The sequence below is a fragment of the Clinocottus analis genome, unplaced genomic scaffold (assembly GCF_023055335.1).
Source record: "Clinocottus analis isolate CAN_PGR_092001 unplaced genomic scaffold, fCliAna1.0.p SCAF_2, whole genome shotgun sequence".
Lineage (NCBI taxonomy): Eukaryota > Metazoa > Chordata > Actinopteri > Perciformes > Cottidae > Clinocottus > Clinocottus analis.
Window position 1 is genome coordinate 10,402,717 of NW_027175931.1, and position 11,936 is coordinate 10,414,652.

Here is an 11,936-nt window from a genome sequence, read left to right on the forward strand (position 1 = left end):
TTATATCAAGGAGATGGACGTGGTACAGGAAGTTAGATACCCAGCAAGACTCTCCACCCCTAAATAAACTGCAGGTTGCAATCCATTTAAACAACCATACTGATCAGAGACTCTGCCTGTTTCTTCTTCTTTCTCCTCTGCTTTTTGTCGCCCGGCGGCTGTCCCATCGGGCGTCTGACCACCAGGAGGCGTGACCCGCGGGCAGCCGGTCTGGACGCGGTGGTCCTGCAGTGTAGAGGTCGTGGGCGGAGTCACGGTGGTAACTTGTGGATCAGACACCAAGCTGTCCTGCTGTAACTCCTCCCACAATTTACCTGAAGAAAATAAAAGAAAAATGCATCCGTCGCAGATCTTTGATATGTCACAGTGAGAAGCTTGTCCTGCATTGACAAGTCAAAATGTGTGCTGTGAGAAAGTTGAATGAGATGATGAAGGCGATGTGATGCATCAATGACACATGGATGTTCCTATCTGTCACATTGTCTCCACTCTCTCTCGTACCTTGCAGCTGCAGGTCAGTCAGACTGGGGTTCAGCGTGTCGATGTCATAACTGGCATCTCCCTCCAACAGCAAGTCCTGCATGCTCCTGGAGCTGTACTCAGTCTGCGGGGCGCCATTGTAACTAGGTGGCATCTTACCGGCCATGGGGGAGTGTAAGCCCCCGGTGGCTAACGGGACGCCAGCTGTATGCTGCTGCCCACAGGGTGAGTACAGGGCAAAGGAGTGGTGGGAGTGAGCAGCGGCAGGGGGAAGGTAGCAAGGCTGCTGAGGTTGAACATGTGCATACTGTGGACGCCGCAACGGTGGTCGGAGCTGGGTTGGGGTGCATGATGAGGTGGTGCCATAGATAGAGGCCACCCTGGATAACAAAGCTGGGTGGGCGTAAGGAATCAGAGACCTGAGTTTGTTCGGTCTCTCGCCCAGTAGACGATCAAGGTCTTCTGTAGAAAAAAAAGTGTGTGTTAAAATGAAGTTTGAATCAAATAAGATTTACAAAAAATTCTGAAGTAGAGGTCAGATCAGCAAGAACTGATTAAAAGGTCAAACGTTGGTACAGATTTATTTTTGATCTATTACTGTAATTAATTATTGTAAAAAATAACAACAACATTATTTTACATTTATTTTGCTTTGTGTTTTCTTCTTGGGTACTGACTTCTTTCAATATGTGGAAGGGACCCACCTGGTCTCGCCATGCTCCTGCGAACGCTGACGGGGTCCTTACGACGCCACTTGTGTAGCTCCTCCTGCATTTTCTCCACCTTGGCGGGATTAAGAGCCCAAAGGCAGCCTTTGCGGGACAAGTTCCCATTTTTGTTCTCCACCTTCTCAAAGCACTTGTTGAGGGAGAGGTTGTGACGCACAGAGTTCTTCCATCCATCAGGAGCTGACTGAAACCGAGAGCAGTAAATCGACGCAGAAAGAAAAGGTTTAAAGCAGCTGTTGTTGGCTGTTCTCATGATGTCATGTCAGAGTATTTCATGGTACACAAAACTTTATTAGAGTGGTTACATGTGTATTTAGAGCACTGTGTTACACACGCCATCAAATTGTCACATACAAATTTGTCAAATACATATTGCCATACATTTTGTACCGTGTTCTAAATCCTAATACCATATATTATTTTATTCTTTTAATGAATGTAATATATACTGTACGATAACAAAGTACACAGAGCTAAAACGTATACGTCTGGTTGACAGCATTCCTGGTGGCTATTATTTAACTAGGACAGTTTTAAGAAAGGACCAAAAAATATATATTTAGTTTTAGTTTGTTTCACACAATAAAGATATGACATTACATTTTATTTCATTTATCTGACGCTTTATAGAAAATCAACTTACAATAAGTGCATTTAACCATGTGTACAAACTCAGAAAGAATCAGAAAAGTAAAATTTCTTCAATGAAGTAAAACTACAAAGTGCTATCAGTAAGTGCTATTTAAGTGCTACTTAAGTGCTACTACTGCATTACATTCCTTATTCAAGGTGTAGTCAAAAAATATGTAGACACTTACTTTATATGAAGACACATAAATAAAACTGAATTTCCATTTTTTTACCATATACCTTAGCAACTTTCTTCATGTAAAGACTGGTGATGTTACTACAGTGTTTCAGTCTCTATGAAGCAAATTTAACTCAGATATTATGATTGATGTTTCAAATTCCCAGAAATACACATTCAGAAACCTCTTGCCCTGGAGGTTAAAATGTGCATTAATTTTTCCAAAATCTGCAGAGTTTAATATCTGCATGGCGTGGTAAGTATCTATCAGACTAAAATGATCTCAAGATACCAGACAATATCCCGAAAGGATTCAGATCCATCTCAAATACTTTGACTTTCCGTATCATCTGCCGTGTGTGTTTTCTGGCCCTGCAGCCTGTGCTTAATGTTACAGGCAGCTGTTTGGAAAGCAGCCATCTGTAAGGTGCCTTCTTAAATTTGAATGGCAGCGATTCTTTGAGCTCTTTCCAAGGGTGAGTCTGAACTTATTTGATTTGTAGATACTCGGATTCCTTTGAAGAATGTTCAGTATTTGAGACGACCTCGGGTTCAAACAGCGGTCCAACCCATGCAGCTGCCTCGTTTTATTAATATCAAAGCAACGATGCATGTGTTGTATTTTACCAAGCACTTTATGAACAAACTCATATAATTTTGATATATCTTTGGTTTCACATGGCCAATTTGATTTACTGATTGGCGAAACAGTCCTTGCAACAACCTCACTAACTCCCGACATACACACACATAAACATACACTGTCGATATTAAACAGATACAAAACCTCTCCTCATTAAACTTCCTATGCCAACCTCCTACCTCAACAGGTTACCACTCAGCTGGTCCAGGGCCACCGAGCTGCAGGTGTAGTGACTTTTGCATCGTGTCATTAATCATGAGGAAGTAATTAATGTCAACTGCAAAACAGATTTGACTGGTTTGGAGTGATCTTTAAGGTGTTAGAAAACACCAGACTAACCTGAACTGATCTAGAAAAACAATGAATTGAATCAAAGAGACTTGCTGGAGAATAATATCTATGTGGATTGTTAAAGTGTTGTTTTTCACCACTACTGCTGCTCTGGTTGTGCCCCTTTGGATTTTGTAGTTGGTTAAATATTTGACAAACAAACATACATCGTGGTACCTTGAAATAGGGGAAGTGTTCAGTCATGAAGCTGTAGATCTCACTGACTGGGAGGCTTCCTGTCTTGCTGTTCTTCAGAGCCAAGAAGATCAAGATGCTGCAGTCATAAAGGAAACCTTTTTCAGGTTTGCATTTACTTTTTTTTTAAAATTACATTTGGCGCAATCAAAGCACTTCAAGATACTCCACCCATATTCAATGATCGAAAATCATACGAGAATTTTTGAATTTCGTTAAATATGACTCCATAATGAAGCTTAAGAGAAATATAAAAGATGGCTAACTATGTTGAATGTGATGCGATGCAACGTTACCTGTATGAGTAAATGGGCTTGGGGAAGATGGACTGTGTCCTACTCTCCTGTTGTGATTGAGTGGAGAGACTTTGGAGGGAAAAGCTGTCGGACTGTTCATCATTGGGATATTGTCTCGATGAGACCTGTAGAGGACAAACACACACACCTGAAAACTGGAAACAATAAAAGAGAAGATATGTTTTACAGATTATTGTGTGTCAAATCCTAAAGGTGAACCTAATGATTTGTTTTTATTTATCATTAAGCAGATACCATCTTCTGCACCGTCATTGACAACCGGTGTCAACCCGTGAACCGACACACGGACTCACCTGTTGAAGAGGGCTCGACGAGCTGAAAAATGGATAACTTTGAGACAGGAAGCAGGTGTGATCTACTGGTACAGTTGGCAGTTCTGGGAACGAACTCTGCACACACAAAAATAGGCAATAAAGTTGTTTAGAGAAGCCTTATGCAATGTAATTTCTAATAACATTTCTGCTTAAAATAAATTACATTACCTAATTGGGCCACTTGGTGGCAGTGTAAACAAGTTAATTGTTTAATTGGTGAACTTCATAGCAAACAATTGTAATTTTTTACATATCAAGCTCTCACGGAGTAATACAATCATTCATTTGGAGTTGTGTTTATGTTCACCTGATGAGGGTAAGTTAAATATTCTCTTTTAGCTCTGCTTTTGGTTTCTACAATGTAAGACATTTCAAGCCAGTTCAACTTGCAAATGAAAGTTCACCTGCTGCCTTGAAAAAGCCAGTAAATTCAACTTAAAATTCTTTTTGATTCAACTGAGAAATTAAAGTTCATACGGTTGATGCAACTACAACGTTCTAGTTGTCTCAACATTAGGTTTCAAGTTACAAGAGCTGAGTGAACTACCAACTTCTGAGATAAATATATGTATTGTAGCAGCTAAATTCTCCACGGTTCACCAACTTGTCACAAATAATGTCAGTCTGCTGTTTGCTGTTTGGTGGCAGTAGATATTGAGAGCTTTTTTTCTTTCAGTAATATGAGAGAGAGAATGAACTAAAAATGTTTGGGCAAAACAATTTGCTGATACTCCCTTTAAAGAAGGAAGTTGCAGATTCAGCTGATAATTTAACATCACTATGATCTCTTAACACATTGTCACATTTGTAGTAATTTCATACATTGTTTTTTTTTTCTTATTATTATTTTAGCTTCCATTATCCGAACCGCTCATCCTCTTTAGGGTCGCGGGGCGCTGGAGCCGATCCCAGCTGTCAAGGGACGAAGGCAGGTACACACTGGACATAGAGACAGACAACCATTCACGCTCACATTCACACCTACGGGCAATGTAGAGTCCAATTAACCGAAGAGGGAAATGTTTTTGGACTGTGGGGGGGAAGCCGGAGAACCCGGAGGGAACCCACGCTGACACGAGGAGAGCATGCAGACTCCACACAGAAGGACCTGCCAGACCGGGATCTAAACCCCATTTGTTTTAGCTGCTTTTTTTTAATAATTATTGGCATTTAAGTGATATCCTGTTTAGTAATGTGGAGTGTCTGTTTTTCACACATTTCTGGTCACTCTACCTTTCTTTGTAGGCTTGAAATTTATAGACTGGGAAATTGCAGGATTACAGCCATAAGAAACACATGGTAAAATAAGTAATATATTTATAAGTGTATAGTCACCTTCCTGTTATCAACTTGTGTTGGATTGGACAAACTGGAATAAAAAGTGAGGATAAACTGAGTGTAGCAGAAATTCAGAAACCTGCACACTGCCGCTGTACTGGTCCCAGGAGGATGATGATGATGCCTCGCGTCTCGTGCTGCGTAAACGAGCGTCAGGACTGCACACCTCCTGCAGACAGCTGAAGGAAGACGTGCACTGTTGGAGGCCACCCGCAGCTCGGCCTGCTCCGTCGCTGAACTGTCGATGGTACGGATGGTAACGGTCAGAGTCAACAGAGTCTCGTCGCGGTGTTGAACCGATGGTCCCATCAGCACTGTGCCTCCTGTTCACATCTGCAGTCCTCAAGCTGAAGTTGTTGCTCTCTGGCTGGGAGAAGCAGATGTCTCTGTCCTCTTTAGTCTGTGGTGGGATCATCATCTTTAGAAATACGAATCGCAATCTACACTAACTGTTGACAAATCCAACAAGGCTTAGTTTAATGTGTTATAATCTCATTTCTGGACCAAGAAGCTGAAAAGATGCTTACTGGGAATCCCCTGAGGACATTACTAGAAAACTACCTGTCCTCATAGTAAAACAAAGAAAACAACAATTTAATCAAATCAAATTCAATCAATAAGCATGTCTCCTTACTTTCATCTTTAAGTTATAACGACCTTATGTCTGGGGCAGGAGATGTTTCTCTTTATTTTATAGTGAAATACAGTTCTTTTAATTGGTTTAAAGTTTAGTTTGATATTTTTGGGAAATAATATTAAAGTTTCTATATGATACTCAAAGAATAAACACAGCCGGAAAAACATCTATTGGCTATGTAAAGATGTAGTGGAGTGATACTAAACTCAGTTTCCCTTTTGTTGAGTGTCTCGGTAAGAATGTGACTATACGTATTTCCCAAAATATCAAACCATTCCTTTAAAATTGTGGAGTTATATTGCATGTTACCCAGTTAATTTTCATTAAGAAAGAAATACATAGGCAGATTAAGCCAATTATCCTTTAGCTCATGGAAAACTGAGGCCTTTTGTCAAAGTACAAGCAGTGCGTGGCACGTACAAGAGTCAGAAATGATTTTCTATTTCCAGTGTCACACAGAAGAAGCTGTTCCGGGTTAAAACCTGAGGCGGCTCAGTACCTGTGATTCTGCCATTTGCTCACAGGAGGTGTCATGGGTCTCACAGGTGCGTAGCCGAGCCTGGGGAGTTGACGTTGACTTTCCACCACTGCAGGGAAACGTCAGCGAGTCTGACATTCTGCACCAAAATCTGCTCCTGTGAAGAGATGGAAAACCGACTAAATTTGAGATGTGAGACAAAGACGGCTGTCTATCTTTAGTCAGTGGCATGTTCTGGCCCAAAGGGAGATGTATGACATGTTTCAGTTATTAGAATTGTCAGCTGCATTACTTTAATTTAAAAGTCACACAAATATTACACTGTAACTAAATAGTTAGTCATTTCGGAAATGTGATTCTTCGCTTTCCTGCCAAGAGTGGATCTAAGAAGGCTGATACCACTCTCTTACGGTCTAGTAAACACTATAAACCATAACCAGCCATTGGTTAGCTTAGCTTAGCATAAAGAGTAGAGACAGGAGTACTTATAAGACTTGGCCTCTCCAAAGGTAAAAACATCTACAAACATCATAAAGGTGTTGGCAAGCAGATTGTGTTACCTTAAAACAGAGTGTATGCTACCTTTTTCCAGAAGTTATGCTAAGCTAAGGCAACCAGAGTGGTATTGATGACTCATCGACACCACAAGATCTACAAACATTATAAAGGTGTTACTACTGGAAACTGATAAGAGTGGAAAAGCAAATGGTAAAATTAAGCTGTTTGTTTTTCAACTTTGCATTTGTATTGCTGTTAGCGCAGGAGAGACATCTTAACTGGTTTGACAAAGCACTTATTGATACTGATCCACTGAGCTCATATCTACTGAGTCTTTATTCTGCTGTAAAGCTGCACGATATGCTATACTGTGTCATCTGACAGTATGAGTGCAGTTTGACATAAGTAGATGTACATGATGCAGGGGGGTTTATCCAACAGAGTGTGAAGAAGTGTTATCTGAACCCAGCAGAGGTGACAGACACGTGGCCCTACTTCCAGTAAAGGTAACCTCAGCCACCGACATAAACCAAGCTCATTAAAACTGCCAACAAACCATGCTGTTAGGTCATGTAAAGCCAAATAATGCTGAGGTAGAGACAATGGGATCCACCTCTTCTGTAGTGTGTGTGTGTGTGTGTGTGTGTGTGTGTGTGTGTGTGTGTGTGTGTGTGTGTGTGTGTGTGTGTGTGTGTGTGTGTGTGTGTGTGTGTGAGAGAGAGAGAGACAGAGAGAGAGAGAGGGAGAGGGAGAAAGAGAGAGAGAGAGAAGTAATCGTAGCTCTTTCTGTTCACATCAACTAAGGCTACAGTGTCAAGGTGAAAGTTGAGAGATTGCCTTTTACCCACTGTAGCAACAAATCCTCTCATCTGCTTGACAGCCAGAACAGATGCACTTACAGAAAGAGAAGCATACACTTCAGCTGTGGTTTGTGTGTCTCACGTTCTTTTCATTAAGATCCTGAAGGAAACGGAGCTGTTTTAGATCTCTGAGATAACCCGTCGAGGCACAGGTGCAGACCTGAGGTGTCCCTCAATCGTCAAAACTATATAAGTCACTTTTGATGGTTTTCCAGAAAATAATTCTACCGTGATCTTTTAAAAACTTGAAATTTTACAGAATTTTAGATATTTCCCAAATATTTAAGGAATACTCTTAAATATTCACAATAAAAAAAGATTGTCAACTTGTTTTTAAACGTGTGCCTCTTTATACTAATTCAAACAAGGATACGGGTATTATGGTTTATGGATGCTGACCAGTGTAAGCAGCAGAGGACAGATGGCATTAATGATGCGCCACATATGTTGTAAATCTCTTAAGTTCTCCCATAAGACCAGAACAGAAATGATGTTACTGTGTTTAACACTCTGCACACCGATCTTAAACTCTTAAGGTGAATATTGGAACAGAGTATACTTGATGTATGCTTGATGTAATCAAAAGATGAGGGACATAATTAAATCCACAGTCCTCGTTTCGTGCAAACATGTATTAAAAACTTTATCATAACTAAGCTGAGGTTCAGCAGTCAGTTACAGTCAATGTTTTTTTTTTCTCCTTTTAAGCAGCAGCGGAGTGACAGTAACACAAAGACGGAGTTTTGCACTAAATAAACACTTGATTTGTCAAACTCAGGGCCATAGCTTCATACCAGCTCCAGAAAAACCTTAAAACAACTCTTTGCACCGAAGGACTGTAGATTTTGTGCAATTAAAACCACAATTTGCCAAAACATTTTACATATATACTGTTGATGAAAAAATCTAGTGTATTGAGAGAAGTATATTATTATTATATAATATTGTGATACTCTTGAGTATCAATAGTTTCTTACACCCCTACTCCAAAAATGTAAATAAATAATATATTTTAAATAAATACTTTTAAAAAAAACCTCTAATCAGCATTTTCAATCTTTGTCGAGTTCAACTTTCACAATACAATATTGTATTGACTTTAGTCATCTTGTTTTAATCATCTTGTCTTGCGCTGCCATCATTGTCTTCCCAATTAACTTAATCCTAATATGCAACTAACTGTGTTCATGATGTAACAAAACAGATGTCACTTTCATGTCACAAATACATTTTCACACGTTTTGTTTTACGTTTTCAGATCATATCTTGTTGTGCATGAAGAAACAAAAGCTAGGGCTTTGGTAGCATAATGTTTTGATCTTGGTGTTATCAAGTGTCTCACCTGTCGGGTGATTTGAAGCGCTACTGTGAAAGAATAAATCACCTACTGCATATTTGTGCACTGTGGCATTTTTAAAAAGAAATTGATCTTGGGTGTGGTGTTGAAAACAAATCAAACTACCCTGTCCAGCCGGATTATTCACATTGTTTCTGTCTTCAAAGCATGAAAAACCTTATGACAGGTTGGGACTCTTCCAAATTGTAGCTTCTAGAAAGACTCAAAATTAATACATGTAATATACTGTTGGATAGTTTAATCCACAACAATATATCGTATTCTCTAAAATCATCATATAAACAATGCCCTGTGAAAGAGAAGCTTTGTAACGATGAGATTTCCAGCTCATCTGTCTTTTTATGGATTGTTTTTTTTAGCTTAAGAATATTTTTCATATTTACACCTCAAACAACACTTTGTCCTTCATTTTATCAGACAAATTCAAACTAAAAGTCACCACAAATTGGAGATTTTCACTGGAGAGTAATGGAGTAAAAAGTCAAATATTTTCCTCGAAGATGTAGTGGAGTAGAAGTATAAAGTTGCATCGCATGGGAACAGCCATGTAAAAAGTACCGTGAACATGCTAAAATGTTCCCAGCTTTACACAAGCGTTCGCGAAGTAAAGGTTGTTTCATGTCTATAGTAATCAGGAGACAAGAACAGGTACATCTGCGTGCCTAATTGTCAGGATTGTATCCTGACAGTGTTGACATGAGACGGCTGCTGCTCACAGGTTCACAGCAGTTAACAATCATTCAGCGCCTACAGCAGTGCCAACAGTATCACAGTATTAGTTCTACATAAACATGACGCTAACAGAGTGCAAATCAGAGGAAAATTGTTGCAGCATTTTACATAAAAACCAACGTTCCCATAGTGGAAAAACTGTCAAATTAACTCACCTAAACTTTGCAAACAATTACTGCCCGCTCTCGACTCAGATTTGTAGTTTCAGTCCAATTTTTATCTCTCAGAGCCATAACTTCTGACCACATCGGAGCCCATTATCGCTCAACAACCCTCACAGTGAAGCTCTTCAATTAGATCGACTGTCTAAATATGTATGGAAGTGGCGATGGGCTGGTTTCAGATTTTGGCAGCTCGTAATATCATTCTGACACACAGAATGTGTGTGTGTGTGTGTGTGTGTGTGTGTGTGTGTGTGTGTGTGTGTGTGTGTGTGTGTGTGTGTGTGTGTGTGTGTGTGTGTGTGTGTGTGTGTGTGTGTGTGTGTTGGCACTCGTCCAGGCTAGCCCAGCAATAAGATATACAGAAAGAAAAACCTGCTGCAACAGGTTCCAAAACATCTACTGGTGCAGTCATTGGCACCCGGCAGAACTCTCTTCCTCCTTCCATCAGTCTTTCTTGGCCTGACTGAATGGTTACTTGTCTGAACGGGACATAAGATACACTACTGATCACAGCCAATGGCACAGAGCGGGCGCAGTGCCCTGGTTTCTGTTCATGATGTGATGTAGTTCTACTTAACTGTTGCACTCTCAAACAAGCATGTGCACAAGTGGACGCTCGTAGAATCATTTGTGCATTTAAAGCAGGCAAGCACACACTTATAGTTAGAGCTGGAGCAAACTGAACCCAAAACACTGGCTACTCTGGGAGACGCTGTCGATCTAGAAATGTCCGCTCTTGGTGCAGCCTATAGTTTAGGTAATAACTAATAGACATACCCATTATGCACTGGTCTGCAGGATGTTAAGTCTAACTAATCTCAGAACACCGTGCAGCTCCTGCACATGTCTTAAAATGCTACATGTAACGTTGAAGTATTTTCGAGCATTTTTTCTTTTTGCTTGAGAAATTGCTCCCTGAAACTTTTCCAGTGACAGCATGAGGCTCAAAGGGCAAGAGAGGCAGAGAAATGAAGGAGAAAGTCAGAGAGGGAGTAGAGGTATGTCAATACAGGTAGATTCCTATCCTATCCTCCCAATGAACTTGGAAAACAATTGTAGCCGTAGCTCGTTGATATACCTTGAACAAACTCTGTCCTCAGTGAGAGGGCGAGGCAGAATGACAGAGAGATAGAGGATTAATTACAGATTGAAAAAAACTCTTATGTTACAGTGCAAGGCTTCTGCCGAGCGAAGCTACTGCCGAAGGCTCTTTTTTGCCAAAGGTGGAGTTCTTGAGGAGGGCGTAATGTGGGAACAGATTGCAGAGGGCACTTCAGTGAAAGTCTCATTGTCTGCTGGGATATAATTGCTCCAGTGCATGTGTGTTCTAAGTTGACATGTTTTCCAGAGCAAGTTATTCACCCATTATTTTTTTATCATAGAGCCTAAAAACTGTGCTTCTTTAACCTGCTCTAAATCGTAATATTAAGCACCAGTCAAAGAATTTAGAGTGGTGCTTATAACAATCTTTCACAATCACAGATATCAGGGTCCTAATTTGAATCATTGGCTGCCCACAAGGTTTGCATCTATTCAACAATGACCTTTGAATCACGTGTACTCTAGTCAAAACCCCTGAGCTAAATAACAACATGGTAACAGGTAACTGTCATTGGAAGATGTTAGTTATAATACTCTGCTATGTGAACGTAAGCATCATGTCATCCAAGTGGACATGTTGACTGAACATGTACTCAGTTGTCTTGACTCATATCTGGTTCTGGAGGATTTAAGAGCAATCCAAATAATCTGTTTTTTGGCAAAGATGATGTTAGAATAATGATGAAGATAAAAAAAAAACCTTGAAGATGTAAATGTATCCAGTAATTCAAAAACAATCGGCCTGAAAATAAAGTCTGAAAATATTAACATGATTTTTTATGTCTAGCAGCCCCCTAAATATAAAAGACACCATCAAATCACCACAAACTGCAGCCTCAAACCCGTTCTACAGTCAACATACAATGAACAGTGTAACCTTCCTGAAAGCAAGATTCCTATTGTTAGATTGTCATAATAAACTTAGTTTATTTATTCAAGGAACCAACATAGCATGC

At 40.0% G+C, this 11,936-nt stretch overlaps 1 protein-coding gene across 1 annotated transcript; it reads right to left on the minus strand.

Annotated features, from left to right (window-relative positions):
- Window positions 1–6,406, minus strand: foxn1 (forkhead box N1). Its single transcript, XM_068585736.1, has 8 exons — window positions 6,290–6,406; window positions 5,233–5,553; window positions 3,795–3,890; window positions 3,481–3,605; window positions 3,167–3,263; window positions 1,185–1,392; window positions 502–942; window positions 1–314 (listed from the first exon to the last, which is right to left on the minus strand). The coding sequence occupies exons 1-8, from the start codon at window positions 6,404–6,406 to the stop codon at window positions 1–3; spliced, it is 1,719 nt and encodes a 572-aa protein (XP_068441837.1).
- Window positions 6,407–11,936: the final 5,530 nt, after the last annotated feature.

Coding starts and splice junctions, on each gene's coding strand:
- foxn1 (XM_068585736.1), bottom strand. CDS start 6,406: ATGTCAGACTCGCTGACGTTTCCCTGCAGTGGTGGAAAGTCAACGTCA. Junction 3,606..3,794: donor CGTCGAGCCCTCTTCAACAG/GTGAGTCCGTGT, acceptor TGTCCTCTACAG/GTCTCATCGAGACAATATCC. Junction 943..1,184: donor CAGGAGCATGGCGAGACCAG/GTGGGTCCCTTC, acceptor TTTTTTCTACAG/AAGACCTTGATCGTCTACTG.